At 41.2% G+C, this 27,863-nt stretch overlaps 1 protein-coding gene across 1 annotated transcript in view; it reads left to right on the forward strand.

Moving 5' to 3' along the window:
- The window catches only part of TMEM132C (transmembrane protein 132C), a 220,752-nt gene that overhangs the window by 160,370 nt on the left and 32,519 nt on the right, over window positions 1–27,863 (forward strand). Inside the window, exon 4 of the mRNA XM_054173119.1 lies at window positions 2,286–2,469. Within this exon, the coding sequence (XP_054029094.1) occupies window positions 2,286–2,469 (184 nt within the window). The remainder of the gene's footprint in view (window positions 1–2,285; window positions 2,470–27,863) is intronic.

Here is a 27,863-nt window from a genome sequence, read left to right on the forward strand (position 1 = left end):
GACACCCCACACTAGATCAGGCTGGCCGGAGCCTCGTCCAGCCTGGTCTTAAACACCTCCAGGGACGGCGCCCCAACCACCTCCCTGGACAACCCATTCCAGGGCTTCACCACTCTTATGGTGAAGAACTTCCTCCTCACGTCCAGCCTGAATCTCCCTACCTCCAGCTTCATTCCATTCCCCCTAGTCCTATCACTATCTGACATCCTGAGAAGTCCCTCCCCAGCCTTCTTGTAGGCCCCCTTCAGATACTGGATGTCCACAGTGAGGTCACCTCAGAGCCTTCTCTTCTCCAGACTGAACAGCCCCAACTCCTTCAGTCTGTCCTCATAGGAGAGGTGCTCCAGCCCTCTGATCATCCTTGTGGCCCTTCTCTGGACACGTTCCAGCACATCCATATCCCTCTTGTAATAGGGGCTCCAGAACTGGATGCAGTACTCCAGGTGGGGTCTCACCAGAGCTGAGTAGAGGGGGAGAATCACCTCCCTTGACCTGCTGGCCACACTTCTCTTGATGCAGCCTAGGATCTGATTGGCTTTCTGGGCTGCAAGTGCACACTGAGAGCTGATGTTGAGCTTCTTGTCCACCAGCACCCCCAAGTCTCTCTCCTCAGGGCTGCTTTCCCACCAGTCACTGCCCAGCCTGTATTTGTGCCTGGGATTGCCTTGACCCAGATGCAGGACCCTGCACTTGGTCTTGTTGAACCACATGAGGCTGGCTTGTGCCCACCTCTCCAGCCTGTCAAGGTCCCTCTGGATGGCATCCCTTCCCTCCAGCATGTCTGCTGCACCACACAGCTTGGCGTCATCAGCAAACTTGCTGAGGGTGCACTCAATGCCACTGTCCATGGCACCTACAAAGATGTTGAACAAGACTGGTCCCAGGGAACAAGACTGATCCCTGAGGGACTCTGCTTGTCCCTGGCCTCCACTGGGACATGGACCCATTGACAGCCACTCTTTGGGTGCGGACATCAAGCCAGTTCTTTATCCATCTAGTGGTCCACCCATCAAACCCGTGTGTCACCAGCTTGGAGACCAGGCTGTGGTGCGGGACAGTGTTGAAGGCTTTGTTCAGGTCCAGGTAAACGACATCAGTTACTTGCCCCTCATCTGTCAATTTTGTCACCTGTTCATAGAAGGCCACCAGGTTGGTCAGGCAGGATTTGCCCTTGGCGAAGCCATGCTGACCGTTCCAAATCACCTCTTCACTATTCTTCTGAGTCAGTAGTGCCTCCAGGAGGATCTGCTCCATGATCTTTCCGGGCACAGAGGTGAGACTGACTGGCCTGTAGTTCCCTGGTTCCTCCTTCTTACCCTTTTTGAAAATGGGGGTAATGTTTCCCCTTTCCCAGTCTGTGGGGACTTCCCCAGACTGCCATGACTTTTGGAATATAATAGAGAGGGGTTTAGCTGAAGTAATATTCTGTGACATATTAAGACTTTACACTGTGGAAAGACATTTTGGAAGTTCCAGAGAAGTTAATGTGTAATTACTAATGCAAATAATTTGTACTTCTTTTTTTTCTTCTTTTTTTCTTTTTTAAATTAAGCTAGCAGACAGTCCAGAAGGTTTCTTTCATCTATTCTTTGTATTTCTGATGTAGTTACAGAAATTTAATGTGAGGGAAAGAATTTCAGCATGCCTTTTTATATTTGTTATTCAAATTACCCAATCCTCTTGACTTTATACTGCACTTTACCTGCCATAGCTTTGTTCTTTCAATCTGTTTCCAGCCACGGGGGTGGGGGGGGTAATTTCCAGAACACACATTGAAGTTTAGACTAATATTGTCATTTTACTATTTAGTCATGTTATTTTTTTCATGCCTTCCATGCTGCATATATGAACTTCAGTTACAGGGTTTCATTGTTAAGGATTTATGTGGTTTTTGGTGGTGGATATATACAACAAACTCTGATTTTGTTTTCTGGGTTGCTCAGTCTCCATGAGAACTGGACTTAACTTGGGTTGACCAAGGTCAAATCCATCTTGCACCATACTTGCAAAATCATAAAAAATATGTAATGGAATAAGTCTGTTTTGCTTTCATCAGATACAAGATTCTTGATTTTATCCTTCTACGTAGCATTCATAGTAAAAGCAGCTGACCCATTTTGAATAATTCCTGTTTGTATGCTCTGAAGAAGTTGTAGATTGGAAAAGGCCTTGTGTTGTATCTGCATATAAATAGCTGCATTTTCCATTAGCTAATATTTTTCACTTCATTTGCCTTCTTCATCAAAAGTAATAGCTCTTCCCTTGCCCTGTTTTCCTCTTTCCAGAAGTAACAGTTTATTCAATGAGGTCGTGCAGATGAACTTTGAAATCGCCAGTTTCAGCAGCCTTTCTGGAACCCAGCCCATCACCTGGCAGGTGGAATACCCTCGGAAGGGGACAACAGACATAACCTTGTCTGAAATCTTCATCTGCCAGAAGGATCTTGTTGGAATTGTTCCATTGGCTATGGTAAGAAACTGTTTCAGCATGTTGCTCCCTCTGATCCATATGCAGTCAGGGAGAACGTACAACAGACTCGCACAGGAGTGCTCTCTGCCCTACCTCCCCATTTTACAGCTGTTCAGGACTGCTTGCTAAAGACATGTCCTCATCTAATGCTGTGTGCACAGCACACAATTTCAGTTCTTGCAAACTTAGCAGAGGAAGGGATGCTGCCACTTTTAAAAAAACAACCAAAAAAAATCTCCCTAGGACTTTAAATCCTGCGTTTCTGTCATGCATGGTTCCCTCCAGGCTACCAGCTGGTAGCACAGAGCCAAGCAGATTTACCTTCCCATTTCGAATTGCCATTACATGGCTTCAACTTGCAAGCTGTAGAGTGCCTTTAGAAGGCCTTGAGCACCTTCTGCTAAAGCCTGAGTTTCCTGCTCCTTAGTAGATTGAGGCCGATACTAATTTTGCTGGCTGTTTCCCTAATAGTGTAAAAACCTGTGGTTTCAGGGAAGAAACAGAAAATAATAGGTTTAAAAAAATAAATAAGAAGTTTAGACTTTCACATGGAAAAATGTCTTGGGTTAAAATCTGCTTGCTCTGATCAGTGTTGTAGCACCAGTTGTGGGGTGCTTGCCTCCACTTGAAGTCATACGTGTTACTTGTCTTTGCAAGGCTCACACATGCAATTTGTTGAAGCAGTGTCCTTCTCATCCTCTGGCTTGGTGAAAATACAAACACTTCTGCAAAGCAAAGCTGGGACAGTGGGAGCACTGAGACTTGGCAGTTAGGGCCTCCTTCTGTGAGTGAACAACCTAGGATTAAATTCCTGTTCTGAGGCAAGCAAAGACATTTCACTGGAGTCTCCCAACATCTCAGGTGCTTCTAGGCAGACATTTTGTTCTCTGTGGGTTTTAGGTACATGCTGAGAACTTTTTCCAAGCTGACAGGTGAAGTAGGAACTGAGCATTTATTTTGGAAGTCCTGCTGAACCTCATGAGAGAGAGAGAAACAGAGCTGCCAGCTGCCTAGAACAGGACCGAGTACAATTAATAGAGGAGCTGCTCATGCTACCATTAGTCAATGTCAGGACTCAGGATGTGGGAGAAGAACTAGACAGATCCATCTCACTTGTGAATTTTGCCTCTCCTGTGCATAATCTTGATGGTGAAATTCTGGCAGTCTTTTCTTTGAACAGTGTTCAGTGGTTTGCAGCAGATAATTAGATGAGTATTATTTCCTGGAAGTCCTAGTCTTCAATATATTCTTCCCCTTTGAAGAATAAAACTGCTGCTCCTATCAAATGAGGTCATGGCCAGCAATTTCCTCATCCAAAGTCTGTTAAGTCAGCAGAAAGTCTGTGCTACATGCCAGATCTGAGAGGGAAATAATTGTGCTCATTACCTATGGAGTTGAACAGAGCATACATACTTGGGCATCTGTCGTCTAAGACTTGAGAACATGCATAAGGAAGGATTTTGTGGTCAGGTGCCTTCCACTATCAAATGACAGACATCTGCCTACTGATAGACTTGACATCTTGTTCGTTACTTGAAAGAATTAATCAACTTCTCAGTATTCCATGTCTCAGAGAATCAAATTTGTTTTAATTATCTCTTATCAGGGTCTAACGCCTTTGCGCTTACATAGAAGGTTCAAGATTTACTTCTGTTCTAAAACAAAATTCATCTGTCTGCAAGGGTTCCTTTAAGAACTGGAGGATTAAATGAATTTAGTGTTGTATAAATAGAACAGAATAGAATTAACCAGGTTGGAAGAGAGCTTCAAGATCATCAAGTCCAAGCTATCACCCAACACCATCTAATCAACTAAACCATAGCACCAAGTGCCTCATCCAGTCTCTTCCTAAACACCTCCAGTGATGGTGACTCCACCACCTCCCTGGGCAGCCCTTCCAATAGCCAATCACTCTTTCTGTGAAGAATTTCTTCCTAACATCCAGACTAATCCTCCCCTGGCACAGCTTGAGACTGTGTCCTCTTGCTCTGGTGCTGGTTGCCTGGGAGAAGTGACCAACCCTTTCCTGGCTACAACCTCCCTTCAGGTAGTTGTAGACAGCAGTCATACAAGGTGAGACTCTTTATTCCCAACAGATGTACCACTAGGCACTCTGGGTTATGCAAAGGGTTCAGACAATGAAATCTTTAAACCTTGCTCTCTGAAAAGCTTTTTGTGTTTATCTCATTTCTGTACCTTGTGATAACACTTGGCTGGAGCCAAAATATACTGTGTTAACAGAATCCAGTCGGATGGGACACCGGTGCAAATTGGCTTTGCTAGCAGGATGTTAGTAGATAAAGGGAATTTTCAGTTTTCTGTTAGCTAACACTGCATATCCAGCCAGGGTGCTTTCTTCATTTGGGCATTAATCTCTTGCTGAGCTGATTACCTGGCAATTCTCCTGCTCAGAAACAAGAGTCACACTGAGAAGAGAGAGGGTGATACTGTATCTGCTGAGAAGTTGGCCCATGTTCTTTATCTCAGCTGCACACTGTAAAGCAACAGCACGTTATTGTGCACAGAAATTAGATCTCAGTGTTTATCAGCAAGTGTGTTTCATAATCCTCTAGAGGGTAAAGTAGATTTTGTTGATTTAAGCGTGAAGCAAAACTGCTCACATCAAAAGTTAAAACCTCTCATTCAGAATTTTTAAAGGTGACCAAAAAAAAAGGGTAGGGGGGGAAGGGTGGAGGGAGGAGTGGAAAGAAAGAGCTACTCAAAGATATTGTACTGGATTAAGATCTCATTGAGCCTCTGCCATTGGTCTGATGGACTCCTTGTCAGTCTTCTGGGGATGAAAGCAGTGAACTTTTCCTTGGTTTGAATATAACATAAAGGTTGTCTGTGACTCACAGAGTACAGCATGTCTCACACGAGCCATTCCAAACTCATGAGGCAAGAAAGATCATGTATCTTTTATTGCCCTGTGCCTGATTCCATTATGAAATAGTAGCAAGATCAAAAGCAAAAGGGGGTCTTCAAAAGGTTAGTGCAGTTGTTGCTACAGTATTTGGAAATGAAAGAGATTAAAGAATTGATATTGTCAGTAAGATCTAAACCTGGGATTTTAAGAGAGCCTTACAGGCCTTGGGTCCTTGGAGCAAGTGGTAGGTTACAGTTGCTGGAAAAATCAATGGAAATTCATCACACAGTCAAAAGAGAGGGGTCTAGTGCAATCCATATTCTGTGTGCCTAACTACTGGGCTAAATAGTGTGTATAAGAGACAGCAACACAGTAAAGCTGCTTCAGAGAACTGCAGTGAAATAAAAGGAGCAAGAGATACCAAAACTACTGGGCTGAGAATAAATATAATAATTTTTTCCCAGGAAAAAAAAAGTTGTATAAATTGTGATAAGTATATTTTTTTTTCCCCTGAGCTCAAAAGTTAATCAGTCTGAGTAATTTTGGAGGACATTTCACCCTTCAAGGTATTTAGAGAGAAAAATGAACCAGGAAAGTTAGAAAAAATATAGTTCTAAATAATTCCATTGCTTTTTAACTCTCACATACCAGAATTTTAGTTAAGTACTGGTGGGGGGAATGCATCAAAATTAGACCCTAGTCAGACATATTTAGTCCTCTCACTACCAAGCTCTTAAGTATGGCACTTGGTGCAAACATTCACTCTATACATGTTTCATTCACACTGTAGAAGAGTCTCTATGTCTCACTCAAAGTATGAGATTAACTTTATATGTTATTTTTCTGTCCAGCAATAATTGAGACATGATTTGTAAAGAGGTAATGTCATTTATTAGACTATCTGGTGCAGATGGAGAAAGATGGATGCTCTTTCAGTCCTCCCTTCAGGTCTCTTGATCACTTAAATCACAACAGCTGCAAAATATTGCAGCTACAGAAACCGGGGTTTGTAAAATTCATCAAGCAGGAGAGTTAAATAAGAAAATTAAAATATTTCTTAAGCCAAACTAGAAAATATATCCCACTGTCTGCTGACAGGAAACACCTACTCCAGAGATTTAGTCTTCCAGTAGAGGAAATCTACTGAGTTGTGCTCTATTCTGGCATTTTTTATTTCATGCTACTTGTTGCAGGATCAATTAGTAAAAGTGCTTTTAAAGGAGCTTAATTAATCACCTGCTAAGCTGCTTTTGAAAACCTCCTCAATGAATCACGAATAACCTGAGAACTTGCCAGTGAAGGTGTACAAGGTTGCTCAACTTCCCACATTTTCCTCAAATTTCTGTCCTGTCATGAGCAAATGCAGCCAACTGTATTGATTTTACCTTCTGACTAGATTAAAAAAGAACCCAGAATCGTTTCAGATTGGTAGCATACACTGAAGAAGTCTCTCTGCTTGTGTTCAACACAGGACTGTGTTTTAGGCAATGCAGCAAGAGATTTCTTTTCGTGCTTTAAATGGATAATACAGATTTTTAATGCTATTAAATTTTGCTTTAGGGTAGAGCTAGATAGAAGACCCGTGTATAAGTTCATTGTTTGATGCCTGTAAGTCACATGAATATTAAAGGAGAACTCCTTCATGGGATGAAGATGGGGAATCAGTGGTTTAATATTTATGCAAGACCATCTGGGTCCCTGTGTATGGAAACGAATAGTCCTCCACGGCAGGATAAACTCTCTCTGAATTAGTTTATCTCTGACTGTTATTTGCATGCAATCCAGTTATTTAAAGTGCCAAAGCATAAAGGCAGTGTCAGGAGCCTATTCTGAGAGTTGTAGACTGTATTTACACAGAAAGATATTTGTCACTGTGGGAAGCCACAAAAACATCCTCATCCATGTGCATTTCCTCTTTAAAATAACAGTAATACTGCATATTCAGTTGGTCTCTCAGGCTTCATTCATCAGACTCTCTACTCCATTGATAACTGTGTAGAAGTAAATGGAAGCTTGGTCAGCTCTCAGGCATTTCTCAAAGGTGGTTGTTACCACTTCACACCTCACATCCTCAGAAGTTTGTCCTTTCTTCCTGCCTGTATCAAAAGGGCTCATAAAAGGTATGATCTGTCTCTACTTGTCCTGCCTTTATACTGATGTAAACTGCATCTTTTCCTTGTGTAATAGCATCCCGTGAACTGCTGGTTACTCCAAGTTCAGAGTTTTTGTGTGGAGTACCCAGACAAACCCAGCAGTAAAGTGCAGCCAAGATTCTCCTTGACTTCTCATTAGGCAGAACAGTTCCACACATACCCTTTGCTCAGTGGTAAATTATTTCAGTAGGAAGTGCTTGGTTTGTGTATACCTTTCTTTACATTCCGAACTCAGTGTATTGACAGTTCTGCTGCAGAAGTGAATGGACTTCCCAGACGCAGAGCTGTGACTCAGCCAAAACCAGATTTCGACATTTTTATGGATGCTAGTTAACTTACTTTCCATTAAAACGCGGGTGATTGAAGAAATTTTGCTCCCAAAGCAATGTTTGGTTTATATACACATTTATGTGTGCCATTCCCTAAGGTAAAGATTCTTGAAGGTATTTCGTTGTAATGAAGTCCTTGTAATGCCATTAAAATGTAGAGCTAAATAAATAGAGTTTGCATCCCTGCACAGTCTGTGACTTCACACATAAAGTTCTGTAACTTCAAGGTCATGGAAATGCAGACTTCTCGCTCCTGTTAATCTTTCAGTCTTGAATGAAGCAGAGGGGCAGTAGGCACTGAGGAGCTTTCCAGAAGATAAAACCTCAGGCTATATAAACACATCCATTTCCTGATTTGCATATCACAAACAAACAGCTAATCTATGTATCAAACTTTTCAGGTGTTATCTCAGATAATTTAATTATGAGGCACATTGCGTAAACACTGAGAGTTGAAGGAAATTTATTTGATGTAAATCTATGCTATTGCTATTAGTGGTACTAACTGGAACAACTTAAATCAGCTGTGAAGCCATGAGTAATACCATGAAGTCAAGAACTCTTAGAGTTCAGTTACAGACTGAGTGCTCTGTGGGAGACACCAGAGTTAGAACCTTTTGATGTGAAGGGAGAAGCAGTAACTGAGATCACTTCTATGCCTACAATTTCCATCATGGCAGGTTACAGTTGTTTAAACGAGGATAGCATTCCTTCCTTTAGAATCATGGTGGATATAATTTGACTAAATTTTGTGTCATTGCACTATATTTATACCAGCTGAACTCAGGAGCCTGCATCCCTGCTTATAAATTGCCCGTGTCACACGGTGTGTTGAGCTGTGACTATCAATGAGTATCGATTCATCTTACCTGTTAAGAATTGGCTTTTTTTGTTGTCTGCCCATCACAAAACAAAAGCAAATAAAAACCAAAAAAAACCCAAGAAAAAGATGAACTGTTGTTCATTGATCTTAAATTGGCCAGAAGATGCAAAGAACATAAAGAGTTCAAAATGGCTCAATTTAACAGTGCCTTTTTAAGCCCCAGTTATTTCTACAACCCCTGCACTTTAGCCTCTAGCTTCTGTTTTCCTTTCCTTCACTACAATCACATTCAGTCCCACCTTTGCAGGAAATGAGAATGGATCAATAAGGCTATCTCAGCTGGCTGGCATTAATTTTTCCTTTGGATCGAGTTGTATGTCATTTTCTATGCAGCACAACAGTATGTATAATTTCCTCTCCCAGCATCCCTCAGATCTGACAATGCTATTGAATGGATTACTTGGAGAGTTTTAAAATGCTGAGGAGACATGGGTTCAGCTGGCTTCCAGATTTTTAAAGGTCTCTGCCATATAGAGAAGTTTGGGGTTTCTTTGCTTATGTTCCTGCCTGTAGAAAAGAGTTATTAATATGAGGCTTCCTGTATATGCTTCTCAGCCTCAACAGGAGAGAAATCCTGTGAACCAAACAAAAACAACAATGCAGGAAAATGAGAATGCTCAGTGACTCAATTATTGTATTCTTGGTGGTGTGATAATACCTAATTGCTGTGCAGACAAATGATAGAGAAGTCAGAAACCTCTAGAAAATTCTGTGTGCAAGACAAGTTGATTGAAGTCAAAGTGTTGTTCAAGGCTGAATGAAACTGAGCTCCATGAATGGGAAAGGGAGGAACAGCACTGGGACTCAGGGTCACAATTCTGTGGTGATGTAGCAGACAGAGGGATTTGAGGTCCCCCAGACAGTCCATGCTTGATGCTGATCATTTGTGCTCAGTTCAGAAAATTACTGTTGTGGGCTGCTTCTTCTGACAGCATGGCAGAGTGCAGGGCTGCCTGGAGAGAGCCAGGTGCTTCTGCTCTGATTCTGAGCATTGCAAGTTAGCCTGAGTCAACTCCACATTCTGCTGCAGGTAATTTTGGTGTTGGTTTGTGGCACTGCATTTTGTAGTGTGAAGTCTGGAGGTTCTTTTGTTCATGTGATTTATTGGGCAGGATTTGGGGACTGCTTTTAAGTATTGGTTTGTATTTATGATACTGCTCCATCAGAAATCTTAAATCATGGTTTATATTTGAAATGACAGCTGATTAAAATTCTGAATGTTTAACATAACCACAAAAGCAATTTCACAGCTGCCACATGCGTGTGAGCAGAGACCATGCAGAGCTGTAATAATGAGCCAGCAGAAAGTGAGCTCTGGACCCAGATGATAGTGTTTGAGAAGGACATTCCAGGGCTGTGTATTTTGCTGCTGTAACTGCTAAGGACTGTGCTCACCCTATGTGCCCTCCCCTGCTGCCTTCACTGCCAGATCAGATGGAGGAGGGCAGAGAAGTGCTTCTCAGCAGGAACAAGAGACCAATTTCAGAGGCTGATCATTTGCACAAGTTTGCAGCTGAAACAGAACTGGAATTTAAAGGCAGAGAAGCTGCAATTTGTAAGAACATAGTATGACTTCAGCAATTCAGACTTTGACCAGAATTCACCCGTGGCCAGTGACAGGAGGCAAGCGCTATGCCTGGTTCTGAGTCCCATACCGCACTGCACTTCAGCTGTAAAGGATCTGAGTGATACATGAAGGAGATGGAAGAGCACAACATGACTTTGTTCATGATGCACTGGCAGAGCTGGAAGAGGAATTGAGATTATGCCCTCCCCTATGGTAGTTAATACACTAGTTTTCATCTAAACTAGTGCTCTCATTAGCTTAACTAAAAATCAGTTGTATTGACTTAACTGATAAATGCAACTGCAGGCGCCACTCAAATTTATTTCAGACAACAAACATTTGAGGTTTACCTTAAAGAGTAAATGGTCTCCACCTTCTCATACTGTCATATAAGAGATGGCAAACTAGACAGTGTCTGCCAGATCAGAGCAGGTATGTTTGCAAACACAGCAGTTGCTCAGACAGCTTGAGCATTAAGTGGGTTAGCTGGGACCCATACTAAAAAACAGGAGCAATTTCTCTTAATTGGCAGCTCCTAATGATGATTTTGATCTGTAATGAGAGTTTTAATATTTCTGGGGAACACCTCATTCTTCACAATCAAGAGAAATAGTTACCTTGCAGAATTATGAATTGTTTAAGCTGGACTCTAATTAATGAGGTCCTGAGGTGCTGCAGCTTCAACAGTGAAACTATCTAGACAACAAGGAAATGCTTTACCCTAATGGAAGATAATGAGTGAGTATGGGGAAGCAAAAATCACCAGGACTTCTATAAGGCTCAGTGTTATAATGAGCTACCCCAAGCATTAAAAATCCCAGCAACTTTCCACCTTGGGTTTGCTATTAGATGCATGTTTGTCTTACCCTGCTTTCAGTTTGCTGTTCATTATCCACCCAGACTCTCATCACTGAGAATGTTTGTCATGGAATTCATTAGGAATCTGTACTTCAAACTCAGTAGTTCTGCCTGAGTGAGATAAAACACTAAAACCTGGGAGAGAGTCCAGTACCATCCTGGGGAGAAAGCTAGCACCATGCTTCTGGCTCTTGCTCTTTGCCTGCACAGCAACTGCTCTAGCGGTATAGGGAGCAGTGGGGCAATGGGCTTTAATCCCAAGACTGCACCAAAGCTTGGGCTACAATGGAACCTACATCGCTGAGTTAAAGGGTCTGTAAGCAAAGGTCTTTCTGCAATGCCTGAGCTCTCCAGCTTGATGCCCTTACACTAAATGAATTATCAGACACAAACTTTGATACTGTGACAGTGGCCCCCTCACTGTGATGGGTGCTTTAGACCATAGTTAGGCTGTAGGGTCTGGCAGTGAAAATCAGCATGGAGAGTGAACCTATCAAGGCTGGTTTTCCCCTCAGAAGGAAAACATGCCTAACATTTAAAGCACCAGCACCACCGCATGAGCATCAGCAAGCCAGTACAGGGCTGAGAGAGGGGATTTCAGCAAGCAAATGGAAAGAAGAGTAACACTGACATTAATTTTAATCAGGTGCTAGTCATCTGATTTGTGCTCTGTATTATTTTTTTCCTAGCAAAGCTGATTGTCTTTCTGCAAGATTTGTTACCTCACAGAACAATAGTACAGTCTGTAATGATGTAATTTATTGCTGCAATTTGCTTTTGGAAATCCTCTATTAATGAAAAATAGCAAGAGTGCAGTTTTATTAATTACAGTAGTTGAATATTGAATGCTGACTGTCACTATCAGGATTAGTGACTGTGCTGTACTCTGCTCTCCAAGGCCCTGTGCATGATTTGGAGGTTGTGAAATGAGTGTTTTGATTAAACTAAGTAAGTGTAAAAAAAAAAAAATAATTCAAGTTCACTGGGGAGTTTGAGAAAATGATAGAAGGGAAATATTAGCCTGTAAATTCAGCATTGAAAAACACACCAGTCTGTTCCTGCACCACACACTGTGCTTACATACAATCTGGTTCTGCAGCATCGCCCATTTATCTGCACCTTCCAGCCCCAAACTACTTCTGACAGTTCAAACCTTCAGGTTCATTACTGAGTTTTACTCTCAAGATGCAATTGCAGGGAGAAGTACTTGATATAATTTTTTCAAATACTTCTTTTTCTTTAATGTGGAATTTTTTTTTTACCTTGGCATAACACTCTTATTTTCATTTGCATAAACCAGATTTTACCAGGGTGTAGCTGGGCGAGGAGCATGTGGACACCATCACCTTGTGTAATTTAAAGGTGAACTCTTCTTTTCATGTTCTGAAAGAGTGCACAATTGAGTGAAATTCAAAAGGCTTGCTATAACCTCTTTGTGATCTTGAGTTCTCATTCTGGAGAGCTAACAGAAGGTGGAAGGCCTCCCGCTGTATATATTATGTCAGCAGCAGAAACCAAAGCGATCAGTCTAAGACCTGAATGTACTTTGGAATCATTTTGTATGGGGTACTACGTGTCTGTGTGCCAATAGCAAGGAGTTTTTATATGGCTCGAAGCTTCGATGGTGCCAGCAGAGAAGACTATGTTTTAGATTCTGGATCTGGGACAAAATGTCAATTGCAAGCCTTGAAAAGCAGTGACTAACAGTGGAGCTGCCAGCTGGCACGAGGTATCCTGTGGCATATGTTTTAAGAATGCCTGGAAGCTTCAGGAGTGAGCTTGATGTGGTAATAAATAAGTCATTTGAGACTCAGTAATTCCTCCTCACTGCTCTTACCTCATTCAAATTATGGAGTACTCATTAAGCACTGGGAGACTCTGATACGTAGAAACAGGAATTGTCTGATGGAGTGGGAGCCACACGTCTGGAGTTAGTTTCAGCCTCTTTTGGAAGGCTGGCAGCACTCTGGTCTACAGCAATTTATGTATCTTTAAAATGGACAAAGTAGTTCATATTTCCTATGCTAGAATGTAAAAAATTGGCTTACAAGGTCACTCTGTGTAAAGAATCATCAGATTCCCTGCTTAAACCTGAGTGCCAGTCTCCCCTACTCACTACTGGTAATGGTATTCTAGTCCTGAAGAGCAAAAATCTAAGTGAAGCAAGGTTTGTGGCTAGAGGTAATGTCTTTCATTAGGCCATTCAGCAGAGTTGGGGGCGGGGGGGAAACACAAAACAGCCTAGCTTTCAAGCACACAAATCTTTTTTCAAGCCTCTTTCAGTGTTGTCAGTTGCTGGGAGATGCTCTGATAAAGATAATGGCCACTGTGGTTGCCCCAGGTTATACTAACAAATAAAATTCTGCTTTAAACAAATCTATTTGATCCCTTTATCCTTCATATCACTCACTTATACAAGGATCAGGGCAACCTCTTTCAAGGATGCCTTTTTAGCCATGGACCTCTAGCCAGCATGATCTTGCAAAGCAATTCCTGAGGGTAAAACATGGTTTTGCTAGAGTAAGGAGGAAATAAGTGTATTTTTGATTATATATACATCATATATTTAGTTTGCCTACATATACATGTATGATGGGTTTAGTTCCTATACATTAGAAGGCCCACCACTCTGTTAGGCCTGTGTCTGGTCAATAATTTAATTTTCCTGTGTCACTCTCATCTGGTTAACTACAGTTTCTGATGTCTGTACAGTATCCGCTCTCATTAATGCAGTAATCTTGTTCCTGCCCTCTATGTGCTTTGCTTATGTGGACCTGCTATGAAGTCAATGAAATCAATACACTATTTGAAAAGGAAAAATAATCTAGAGGCAATGACAGGAAATAACAATGGTTATTTTCTGCATTTTTATTATTACTATTCTATAGCAGTTTCATGAGAGTCTCCAGTGTGGTTTTGTTAACAGGTTTTCCTCATCAAAGTTGAATCTGTACAGTGAAAATAATTAAAAATAAATAAGAAAAGGCCTTTTCTCTTGCTGATTTCAAAATAGATTAAATTAAATTGAAATACTTTAGCAGAAGCTGCCTGCTCTGCCTCCACTGTGGTTTAAACACAGTTCTGACATCCACAAACTTGAGCCAAATGCTCATGTGCCCTCCACAGACAAAAACTGAGGACCTTAAGGAACTTGTAGAAGATGAATACTGCCTATTAAAAGGAGAAAGTAACTCATTAATAATCCATGACATAATTATCTACCCAAATAAAACAAGTTCACAACCCTCCACAGCAGCCATAAAAATCATCCATGTATCATGCAGTACCCCAGTTACTTAAAACAAGAAATTGTCCTTGGACTTAATCCTTAAGGTCCATAAAGCATTTAATTGCCTCCCCCTAGCTGTAGAGTGCATTCTACCGCCCACCATGGTCAATATTGTGCCATTCCCTGGAAACGAGCAGGCTAGATAAGCTTTCCCAAACTGAACAGTTTATTCATCATCAATAAGACTTTTAGCACTCTCTGAAGCTTGGTTCATATTCAGTAGAATCTGGGGACTCCACACAAAATTCCAGGAGCAGGTTATGTGGTAGGCACCATATTTTCATTGACTGTGAAAGAGTCTCATGATTAAACATGAGAGCCCAGGCCATCCATCCACAACTGCCAGGACCTTCAGGTGTCCAGTGCCCTTGTCGAAGAGCATCTGGAGGCCAGGCTTGATACCTAAGAGCATGTAAATGACACTCTCTTCTTAGGCACTGCAGTCTTTTCCTAGGGCTGCAAATTATGAATTGGATCTGTTGTGAAGCTCATCCCCAAAAATGCCTGTTGTTTTTTTTTTTCCTTTTTTCTGTGGCTGTAATTCTGTGGGTATCTTCAGTGCATGGTTGAATTTACCAAACTGTTCCTCATTGGCAGCTTTGCCTGCCACTGCTGTACAATACAGGACTACAAACAGAAGCAAGTAATATACCCAGGTATTTGTAAAACTGGGCCCATGTTGTAAGGCTTCTTTAAGCTGCTACTGGGCTTCCATCATTCAGAAACCATGTTACGATTTCTACCTTTGCTGCCCAACATGGCTTTGTGCTGTTGTACTTCCTGTCTCTATAGGCTTCACCTGTGTCAGTGATGTGCTGTTGATTTCATATCTACCACAGACTGAACATCTTTAACATGTTACAGGATAAACTCACAACAAAAGTATCACTGTGATCCAGATGACCACAAAGTGGTGGAAAACCCCTTGTATCTTTAGGATAGGATAGGATAGGATAGGATAGGATAGGATAGGATAGGATAGGATAGGATAGGATAACTAACCAGGTTGAAAAAGACTTTCAAGATCATCAAGTCCAAGCTGTCACCCAACACCACCTAATCAACTAAACCATGGCACCAAGTGCCTCATCCAGTGATGGTAACTCCATCACCTCCCCAGGCAGCCCATTCCAATGGCAAATCACTCTTTCTGTGAAGAATTTCTTCCTAACATCCAGCCTAAACCTCCCCTGGTGCAGATTGAGACTGTGTCCTCTTGTTCTGTTGGTGGTTGCCTGGGAGAAGAGGCCAACCCCCTCCTGGCTACAACCACCCTTCAGGTAGTTGTAGACAGCAATAAGGTCTCCCCTGAGCCTCCTCCAGGCTAAGCAACCCCAGCTCCCTCAGCCTCTCCTCCTCCATAGGGCTTGTGCTCCAAACCCCTCCCCAGCTTTGTTGCCCTTCTCTGGACACATTCCAGAAAGCCAACATTTTTCCTAAACTGAGGGGCTCAGAACTGGACACAGTACTCAAGGTGTGGCCTGACCAGTGCTGAGTACAGGGGCAGAATGACTTCCCTGCTCCTCCTGGCCACACTGTTCCTGATTCAACATAACAGCCAGTTAAATCAGTCAGTTTTGTCTGAGGAGTAGAGAGCTCAGTCAGCACAGGTTTGTGGAAGTGCTCAAGTCTGGCTGAAAGAAAGCACATTGGAGAGGACTCTGTAGAGTTTACACCATAATGCTTGACAGTGGACCTTGGCTTTCCTGCAGCCACTGGCAGAATTGCTGTTGGTTTTGGTTGGGTCAGGCTTTAAAAAATGATGCTTGGCAAATATTTACAGTAAGAAATATCTGGGGTAGAAATGTCGTCTATCTAAACTGGAAAGTACTGCCTCTCTCTGCCTATAATCAAGTATTTGGCTTCCATGGAATACTTCATAATCTTGTTTCTATTACAGCTGTGTATGTGTTTGGGTGCACATAGATTACTCACACATATACATGTAGGGTCTAATTGTGTGTGCATCCATGCATGGCTCCTAATATGCTTGTATATTTTCGATCTGCAGCTGTCTGTTGAGTACAGCCATTACAGCAATATTATTACAGATATATAGCCAACCATATAACAGGGCCGCAGGTTTAATTGAAATGAGCATGGGAAGAATTTCAAATTGCTAATGAAAATTGCCTTTTTACTACCAGCTACGTTCCCACGGTCATCACAGGCTGGAGACATCACCAGAGCTCTGCTGGGTTTGCTTAATGGTGGAGCAAACCCGATTGAACTGGGGGTCCGTTTCCAAACACATTCCTCAGACTCACGAAAAAGGAAAGTCAATGTCTGACAGATATTGAGCCCAGAAAGTGCCCCTAAAACTGACAAATTTCACATATTAGTCTTTTGAAACAAATGAGGACTGTAAGCCATGAAATTATTTCAGTAAGAAAATATTATATAGCTCCAGCCATGGCTGCTTAAGCACCCATGAACTATTCCATTATGAGATCACCAGGTGGCTATTGCCTTTCTCTCCCATTCAGGCTTTACCAATATTCCCACTCCCATCTGTGATAAACTTAATAGGACCATTCAGCAATGGAGAAAACATGAGAGGTGTTCATCATGGCTGAAGGCTTTCTCAGACAATTATTCCTTAGATGCTTGAGTAAATGAAAAGCTATTTTTTGTGATTAGAAAGGATAGAATGTGTGGCAGTTTCTGAGGACATTTTATTGGCATAGCTTTTGGTACCCCTAACAAATATTTATCCTTTCCTGGGAATGTTGTAAGCAGCCACAGTCACTGAACTAATGGTCATAATACCTTTCGCTCCACTCTGTTTTCTAAGCATGTGGCTGCTCCTCTAAGAGTGCTTATTAGATAAAAAACCTTTGTGTATGAGTATGGATTGTAGATGTTGTCACATGTCTACTGTAGGTGAAATATGTGTAATTTATGCACTGCATAAATCTATAAAAACATAAGTTTTCAAGAGAACTTAGGACAGTTTATTGCTTGTACTCATCAGCTGTGAGTATGTTCATAAGTATCTGTAAACATATCCATAAGTAGCAATGCTCTGAAACAATAGCAGTGATGGTTCTCAAGAACCATCAAGATCTCAGAATAGGGGCTTTTAACCTGTCACTTTGCAGCTTTTCATCTGTTTGTATTTTCTAGGCTCAAAATAACCAATAATGATGCTGGAGTTGGAATATCTCAGGTAATCACTCACATTTCAGCTCATACCTATGATTTTTTTTCTCTCTAGATAATGTGTTTCCTCTGTAAGTGCCTTCATTTCTAAGACAATTTGGCAGAATAGCAAAGGCAAGGAATGAAATTTCACAAAGAGGAGCAGGTAGTTTCCTGTGTTACACATGTGCCTCTTAAAAAAAAATAATTAGACTTTTTGTTCCATTTCTGTCTAAATATAGAAGAATGAAATGCTCCCCATCTTCTCCAGTCATTTTTATGTCCTTATTCTCTATTTTAAGTGCTTACAAAAAGATGCAATATGGCTTTCTGCTTCTCAGCTCCTACAGTTGTCCTTAAAATTTTTCCATGTTTTAAGTGGTTCCAGAATTGTTTCCTTTGAAGTCATTTTCGGTTACAGACTCTACCTCCACACAGCAGGAAATACCATCTCTCTTTGAAAACACTTATTGGCCACTGGATCCTGGCACATCTGTTCTAGTCAACAGGAAACAGAGACAACTTTAGCGCAGTGCTTGGGGTTTAGTGAGCGGAACCTAAGTGAATTCGGCATCAGCTCCTACAAAACAGAGAGGCCCCAGCTAGAGGCTCAGTCGCTGTTGATACATATTGATTAGGACTGACATTTAAAATGACAAACTGTGCACACTTACAGCTTTTAAGATGGCAAAGGAAGACATACTCAAGCTTGAGAATGTTCTGTTCATTTTATTTCATGCCCTTCTTTAGTTTGTCATATGTGAGCTAAGCACTGGCTTGTGTGAGGTAATCTTTGTCTTGTGTGTGAGCCAAGTATGTTCCTCTGCATGATTCAAGCAATGTAACACTTCTTGGGACAGGTGGAAGGAAAGAGTTGAGGAAATTGTAGGGACTGTGTAAAGTCTTGGGGGAATCTGTCTGACATCTCCTACCTTGCAGAAGGTTTGCTGGCTGTTGCTGCAGCAGGAAATGCCTCTCCAACATACTTGACAATCAGTTTGGTCCCTCAGAATGCAGGTATTTGGGTCTCCTACAAAGATGCAGGTTCCCTAAGGAGTCATTGCTTTAACTGTATCCATCCTCTCTGCAGGAAAAGGTCCATATGTTTCCCATTCCACCTTGCTTTATCCTAGGTAAAGACAGGTCTCAAGACAAAACAAAGATTTTTATAGCTATAAAATATAAAAGAGATATAGGGGATCAAATCGAGATCCATTTAGTCAAAGTGGTATTTGAGTGTCCATAATTTATAATAATTGGATTTTTTGTTTTCTTTGGATGTAACACTGGGAATATTTCCCCAAATACTGTTGGAAAAGAAAATGGAAAGAAAACTAGAACATTTCAATATTTTTGGAGTATTTTGTTCAGCAAGAAGACCAAAATCAAACTGTGTCAGATGGTGTGGGAATAATTTTTCTCATTCCTAGATCTGCTCAGCAGACAAGAATCAGTTTTTCATCAAGATGTGCTGAGAATCAGTTGATCTGGTTGCTCTTTTTTTTCCTTCTTGGTGTAGAAACTGTCTCTTCTTATAGCCCATGCTCAGCATATTGCCATCCAGCTATCCTGTGGAGCCAAAATAGGGTTATGTTTATACAAATAATAAATACAAGTAGCATTGATATTCAGGCAGTGGCACGTTACTGGTAGAAATATTAATGGAAGCACTTGGATACTGATTCCACAAGGGAAAGAAAATATGGGGTTTTTTGGTTAGTCTTAGTGCCTATGACAAACTATTACAGCTCCAAAAGCAAGTTTTGAATTGCTATTGTGAAATGCCTATGATAAACTTATAACAAATACAGTAAAGCAAACATTTACTTCTGAAATGAATTTGTGTAAAAAGTTGGAATTTAATTCTCAGTTGTTCAGAAGTGGAAGAAGTGACAGGGCCCTCAGTCACATGATACCTTTCTGGATATACTGACTAATAAGGTTTCTTCATTCCTCCTGGTTTCAGACACAGTGGAAATGCAGAGACAGAGCCTAGGTGTCCCTCTTCAGTAGATCACAGAAAGCTGCCCTGTCTGCTAGTATAATTGCTGTTCCCATAAGCTCTGAAGAAAGGACATTCATTAGCCTGCAGCTTGAAGCAAAATGTTTCTTGCTGTCTCTTTTGGAAGGTTCATCCTTATTATAAACCAGACTGTGTCTAGTGCTTGGTTTTCTGCTAGCCGTGACAGTGTTTATGGATATGGCAAATGGGAAGGTTTAGCTTATAAGGTGGTTTTAATGTTTTTTGTTGTTGAATTCAAAATCACAAGCAATGAGATCCTCTTGTTCTAAAAATCTGGGTAGTGTCCAGATCTCTGTCTTCATGTGGATATACAGACCTGAGTAATGGCTTTGTAACATTTTTCCATCATTTCCCATCAATTACTGCAAACAAAGCAAAGCAATTAAAGGCGTAGCCAGCTTTGTTCATTTGTTCCGGTCTCTTCTTACTTTTTAACAGAGGTGCTTGCTTTTGAGTGATGATGGAATCACATTTAGGAATACAGCCTGCATCTGCTAAAACAAAGTAATCATCGACTGTGGTCCCATTTTGCACGTTTGTGTGCTAGCAGGGTAGATGCACTGCAAGGAAAGCGTGGATTAGTCATCCAAGAATCCAAATGTATTTGTCTGCAGCCCTGTCTGTTAAATATTCTGCATTCCCATTTGCTGTCTGCAGAGCATAATTTATCAGGGCTCAAAAATTCCACTAGCAGGGTATTTGAAGAGTGTACAAGCACAGAAGAAAATGGAAGTGTTTGTGGCTAATGTAGGGGGCCAGTAATTAAGATTTATCTCAATATGTAGACTGAACAGAGACAGGACCATTGATTAAAAAGACATTGCAGTTGCAGAACACTGAGTTCCCCTTTTGAAAAGACACTGAGATCTTTGTCATAAATTACATGGTTCTCAAAAACTACAGGGAAGATTGTTCTGAGCCCAAGACATTCCCATCCCAACAGAGCACCCTTTGCTTTCTCTTCTTCTGGCCCCAGGAATCTGCCACTGTTTTTGCTGCTAGTGGCCCAGCCCCAGGAGAAACGTGTGAGAGGTCCCAGCCCAGCCTATGCACTGGTGGGCTTTACCTGTGTGCTGCTGGTGGCCAGAGACGCTCTTCTGGAAGTGGGAAATCTGAGTCTGAATTGCTTCCTTATGTCCCTGTTCACACATTTCCTCCATTTACCTTCTTTAAAACTCCTAGAGACATCATGTCAGTCAAGGTCTTCAAACTCATGTTGTGCGTGCTAGGGACAGAACAATCCCAACATCCACCTTTGGGTCTTTCTGTGGGTGATGTTTTATCTGTGTTTGACTTCTACATTATTTGTTCTTCAGGGCAGGTATTGTCCTTAATTTTTGTGCCATGTTCATTGCTGGCCATTTAGCAAGGATTTAATAAAGATACCTCACAGTGTTGTCATGTGTCAAAAAGAATTAGCATCCATAAGAAAGTTTTAGATCTTCTGCTCTTCTATCCTTGTCAAAAACAGACTGCAGAAAATGGCAACTTTTATTGAATAGGTTTATGTCTTATGCAAATTTTGAATGGCCTCATTTTCCACCACTGCTATTTGATTCATTAGTTTACATTTTACTTTGCAGTAAAGACCTCAGAGTTATGGAGTAACCGGAATTCCACAAGGATTCATGTTTGAATACTGAGAGATGCTATTAAGTAAGCAGGTTGTGCCCCTTTGGTTTTACTGCTTTTAATGACATTACCCCATTTCTTTTGCAATGTGGTGTTACTCATGAAGTACAAGCCCTCATGTTATAAACCAATGAATGAAGCAGAGCAGGCTTTTCATGTGATGGGCCAATTACATTGGCATCAAGTGAAAGAAAAGAGCAAACCAATGTCCAACCAAACAATTTCCCCTTTCCCCACTGCCTGCCATGGGGTGAATCTGCCTCAGAGAGCTCCTCAGTCCTGCAAACTCTTTGGTCTATAGAAACACTCTTGTTCTTCTGAAGTGTGTGCTAAGAATTTAAAGGCAGAATGTCAGCTTCTTTCCCTTCCTGTATACACCATCCACAACTGTGGAGCATCAGAGAATTCCGTTGGCAGAAAGCACAATGTATAATTTACTTTTCATCATGGGATTATGTAGATAAACAGAGTCTGCTGCCCAACAACGTTATTTTGTTAATCAGCTGTAATCTTAGTAGCATTAATAACCCAAATCTACAACCATTGTGTTAAGCAGGCTCACAAATCAGCCTAACAATTGTCTGCGGTGAAGTGCAGCTCCCTGCATTGCTCCAGTGGAAACTTGTGACGCATAACTTAGTGCTCATCAGCAGACTATTTGTTGTGCTTGCAGCTGACATATGTGGAGCTTACTGTATGTCTCCCACATCTCTCCTGTAAATGTGTTGCCAAGGTGTCACTGTTTATCAAGGGTGATGGGTTGAACAGTAGTTGGAAGCACAGTACAGCTCCTGGAGCTCTCCTGCATAGTCTTTGTCTCCACCGATTCAAGTGCTGCCAACAGCATGCAAGGGCTTGCTGCTTCTGTCCTTCCATTAGACAGACACTGGTTTGATTTTAAGGTAGACAGTGGCCAACTGCCTCTTTTCCACAAACATTTTCCAAAAAATTTCCCTTATAAAATAAAATAGAGTTGGGTTTTTCTGTGTCACTCCTTCAGGTGTACAGCACAGGTTTGTCACCCATGAGGAAGCGTCTTTGTGTGAGGGAGAAATCTTGATGTCAAGCTATGATTAACATCATTCTGGGAGATTCCACTTGCAGAATTTTCAGCCTGTAAACAGGAGCATTCTCATGACCTTAGGCTCCCATGGATTTCTCTTGATAACACCATCTAATCGGATTTAGAGTTTAATTAAACAGCTGTCACTTTGCTTCCTCATTCTGCTGCAATTTAATGTTGAATTAGTTCCTAAATTAGTCATGGCTGAATGCTTGCCTTCTTACAACTGAGAGGCTGGATGAACATAAGGTTTGCTCTTCAGCTAAACTCAAACAACTAAGGCTGGTATTCTGTATTCTTGCTCTTTGCACAGAGCTCCCACTGACATCAGTGGACATTCCCTGACTGAAACAGGGCTGGAATAACATGTGAGATTCCTGCAGAGTCAGCCGGCGTGCTATTGAACTTCAATGACTAAATATGAGCACACACTTCTTCTAAGCTCTGGCTAGAATACCTCAGCTTTATGGATGTTATTTTCCCATTCCAAAAAAATACTCGTTTTTATAAAAGCCAATTCTGCTGAGTCTTCTGTGAAGCAGCACAAAGAGTGCAGCTTTGGAAGAAAATGTTCAGACCAGTACTACTGCTGGTGGACTTTGTCCAAATTAACCTTGATGTAACCAAGACCAGAGTATGAACAAAAGTTTATGGTACTCTGAATTGTAATAACAGCTCCTAGCAGGAAACCTTGAAGACTTCCTGTAGAGTGGTGCATCAAATTCTATATAATGGTCTCAGTGAACTCAGGTCTCAGTGTACTGTGATGTAGGGTCTGGTACCCTGCCCAACCCTCTTCTCACTGTTTTCCTTTGAAATGCATCAAGAATGCAGAGACATGAACAGGAGTATCCCTTTGCCCTAACTAGTTGCACTGGAGTAATAACTTGCCAAGTTGTATTAGTTGGATAAAGAGGTGTGAAAGTCACCATCACTGGAAGTGTTTAAGAAGAGACTGGATGAGACACTTGGTGCCATGGTTTAGTTGATCAGATGGTGTTGGGTGATAGGCTGGACTTGATGACCTCAAAGGTCTTTTCCAACCTGGTTAATTCTATTCTATTCTATTCTATTCTATTCTATTCTATTCTATTCTATTCTATTCTATTCTATTCTATTCTATTCTATTCTAAAGCCACCCTGCCCTCTTACTTTCTTTGTGTGTCTGCGGAAGGCAGCTGAACACTGGAAGATGTTCCTGTTATGAGGATTTCATACCATGGTTGCTACATACACATGCCAGCAGAGAAGCTTTTCATCATCTGTCATAGGTATCAGGTTGTGACCTTAGGGTATCATTTCTGAAGGCACTGAAGCATGCTGAAGATTAGTATAGAGGAAGTAAAATTCTGTTTCCTTGATCATTCAGGTAATTTACATAGAATACGTAGAATACATAGAATAAACCAGGTTGGAAGAGACCTTCAAGATCACCGCGTCCAACCCATCAACCAATCAAACACCACCCAAACAACTAACCCACGGCACCAAGCATCCCATCAAGTCTCCTCCTGAAAACCTCCAGTGATGGCGACTCCACCACCTCCCCAGGCAGCCTATTCCAATGTGCAATCAGAAAGCTTAGGATTTTGAGCAAGCAAACATGCTGCCAATTTGAGCTGGATTGGGAAAGAGTAGATACAATAATGGGATTGTTTAGGTTGGAAGAGACCTTTAAGAGATGTTTTATTAGTGGATAATGAAAATGCTATGTTGGGTGAAGACATTTAATCACTTCTGTGAGTTTCAGATCAAAGCTGGAACTCATTAATAACTTTTTAAAGTAACTTCTTTTGCACACAATTCAGTGGTTTGCTTTTGAGTATCTTTTGAGCCTTAAGTCTTCCTCTAACCATCAGAAGAACAAGACAAAATATTCTTTAATGCTACTCTTTGTTAATTAAATAAGTTTAAATAGTAATAATTTCTCTCATATGCTGTATTCATTGAAGGGATGCCCTGGTAACAGCAAAGAACCATCCTCACTGGGAGTTTGTTGATGTTCATACAAGAAAACCAACTCAACTGCTTCAGACAGTTTGAGGCTTATATGGAAGTTCAGAGCTGAAGTGTCCCTTCTGTGTCAATGAGAATGATACCTGTAGCTCTCCATTTCAACTTTGGAAATGAGAGCCCTTGCTTTTTTAGAGTTTCTAATACACTTGAAGAAACTTTCTTTAGAACCTGGATTTTGATGCTTATTTATGACTCATCCTCTTTCTGTTTTTCCAATCTACTTTCCTGTCCCCGTTTTTGAATGTATTGGGAACAAGTCCAAACATTGCTATAAGATGCTTTCAGTCTTTTGCCACACAAAATAAATTTGATTTTTAAACTTTAGTTGCTGCCTGCACCAAAAGTAGATTAGTTCTTGGGGGATTTTAAAAATTAAGGAATGTGGAAGTGGTCAAGATATTGTGATTTTGAGAAGTGCCTTCAATTTAAATGAGTTCTTAGTCTGTCCAAAGGTTTCTTTGGAATCCCATTTGTATACTCCCAAACAAGCTTGCAAAGAGAGTAGTACACTGAGTGTAAAAATAGAACATAAAAATCACCACCTATTCCAGCATTTCCTGCTCAGATGTGAAAACAATTGTTTTCTTAATGTTGCTTTACATATCCTCAAAGGTTTCACCACTATTTCTGCTTGTCAGTGGGTAATGAAGAGTTTACAGGAGGTGGCAGAGTGCAAGGAAAACAGGATCTGAATCAGAGCCCTCTGGTGCACGTGTCTCTGGTGCACGTTTAGAGCGCTCAGTATTGCAGGACAGACAGACAGGAGGAGTTCTATTTAAGCTGCTCTTATGAGTTTCAGTTCAGCTTTTGAGGAAACTTGAACCATGGAGCCTTTCATATGCTATTTAGAGCTTTCTGCCTAACAGCTTGTGTGGGGGCACGGACAAGGGGTCGGTTCTCTGTTCCACTACAGCCTTTGGCTTTATTGCAGCAATATAAAGGAGAGAGAGAGGAGGCAGAAGTTGTACCATAAGGCTGTTCCATATACAGGGATATAGGACACACATTTCTGGGTTTTAGTTCTAAACAAACCACAACAGAATCAAGAATTCATTCCTTGGTCTTATTTATTTGTTTGTTTTCCACCATCATAGCCGAATAGCATAGGGCACTTACAGGCCGAGTAAAGGAAGTGGCAGATAAGAAGATTGCTTTGAACGTAGTGTATAATATATTAATTGCTCATACTTCAGTATTTCTTAAACTCTGTAATACTAATGAGTTATGACTGCTTTTAGACGAAATGAAAGCCGAAGGTTTCCATTTCAGCTCAAAGCTGTAGCTACGTAGTTGCAAATTGCCTGCCAGTGCTGAGGATCCCTAATGGTCGTGATGGTGCTAGCTGTGAAGCCACTAGACAACACCTACAGCATGTTTCCATCTCCTGAATTTGAAATTTCTGATGTTCACAGTGGGCTACAGAGAAGGGATGTGAAATTTCAGTAGCCCTTTATCACGACAAAGGATGCCTTTTACAATTTTGGGGGCAGGTGCACCTCTGAAGTAATTAATCAAGATAAATTCATTCACTACTTCCTTTAATGAAACCATTAGCAAAGGGCAGAAGATTGAGGTTTCTAATTGCTGATAATGTACCAGTAGTTAAATTTTCTCTCTTCTCTCCAGAAAGGTCTTAGGAAATTTGAAAAGGTTTTTTTTTAACCCATGTTATAATGGCTTTGTATCAAAGCCACTTAGAATTCAGATATGCCAATAATGACCTTCTGGAGAGAGAGAAATAGAAGTGACAGATTATTACTTGACAATTGTTTCATCAGTTCTGCTCTGTACAGTGCAGAAAGCAGGAATATCAGTCACATTTGCCTGTCAGACTTTTCCATTTTACAGGTACAGATCATTCTCTTCATTCTCTTTTGTCCAGTGAAGAAGAATCACGTTGTTTGGGATGGGTGAAGCAGAACAGGGTTATTTTGAATGCAAGCTATATGGGTTATTGTTATCATTCAATTTTGCAAAAATGGAGACTACTAAGGTACAGGAGTGGAGGCACCCACAAGAGGTCATCTGCTCCCTTTCCTCTTCTACTTGACTCAAAGAACCTGTGTTATTTCTGAATCATGTATATAACCTGTTCATCAAAGATCTCTTAGACTAGACTGCATTTTCTTCTGCCCCTGACAACCTGTCCCATCAATTTGCTGTCACCAATTTTAGAGCAAAGATTGGCTTAATGTCAAACAAATCTTCCTTGTTGCAGTTTAAGCACATTACTTCAGGCCCTGTCCATGAACATGGAAAATAGTGTATTCTTCCTCAATTTTTGAAGAATTTCATGTATACATTGACAGTAGGCATCTTTCCCTGTACTATTTTTTTAGACTCAGCAATCCCAATGCTCTCAATCAAACCTCTTACTTTATAACCTTTGTTCTAGTTCTTTTTTATTTCTTTTCACTTGAGAATGTTTTTCTTGGTAGTATGGTTCTCAAATCCAGACATGGTGCTTTAGCTGAGACCGGGCTGCTGCTGAGTACAAGGTGATACTCCTCTTTATGCAGTCTCCTGTGGGAGGGTTCTTTCATTGGTTTGGTTTTGACTTTAACCACAGCAGTGTGCAGTGCCTGACTTAAGTTCAGTATGTGATCCACTATAGTCTCCAAATACTTTTCTGAGAGCAGCTTTTTCTGTGGAAGCTTTTCTGTCCTGTATTTATGGAATTAGTTGTTCCTATAGAAAAGAAGCAACTTGCCTTTAACTTCATTGCATCCTGTATATTTTTAGACCCTGTCTCCAATACTGGATTTTAATCCTGTCTCTATTATTCTCATGGTGCTGTGGTGCTGGCTGAGAGCTTAACTGCAGCTATGGCTGGTGGTGCAGCAAACAGGATTTAGCAAGATACTCCTGGCGGCCTTGCCTTCACCCGGGGTAATGCTAGAGTGGACTAAGCAGCTGGTCTTTTCCTGATGATTTCTGAGCTGGGAAATCAGAAGCACAGAATCCTCATGTGGGTCAGAGTGCCTTGTGTGCTTGTGTGCTGGGCTTCCCACTTCTCTCCTGTTTTTCTTAGTATTTGACTTCACGTTGAGGCCACTGATTGCTTCATGCTGTAAGCAGGAGCAGAGCTGAGTTGGATGGATTTCCAGTGACTCCCAAGTGGTTTGTTGCAAGTTAAACCTGACAGTGAATTAACTCTGCTGCTTGTGGCATGGAGGTTTCACCTCATTGCATCACCAGGTCTTTGTTTTTATCTTCTTGGCAGTGGTGCAGGGCTTATTTCTTTCTTGATTTTTTGTATAAGTGATTTTCTGTTTTGTCTTGAACTCCATAAATTACCATTAAATGCAAATGTGGGTAAATCCCCAAGCCACAGAGTATGTTTTGTATCTGAAACTCATTTCTATTTATGGGATTTCTCGGAACCTGTCCCTTTAAATTAGATTCCTCTATCAGTAATACATATCAGTTGCTAAGGAAAAACTGAATCTGAGTAGAATTATTTCAAAGCAGAGCTGAGATAGCCTGAAAAGATGTCCTGTCAGTTCCACAAACTCTCTTGCTTCTCCTTTGCCCTGGAGTCCTTAGTTTGCAGTGTTTAACACTCAGAGTCATA

Source organism: Dryobates pubescens, chromosome 25 (assembly GCF_014839835.1).
Source record: "Dryobates pubescens isolate bDryPub1 chromosome 25, bDryPub1.pri, whole genome shotgun sequence".
Taxonomy (NCBI): domain Eukaryota; kingdom Metazoa; phylum Chordata; class Aves; order Piciformes; family Picidae; genus Dryobates; species Dryobates pubescens.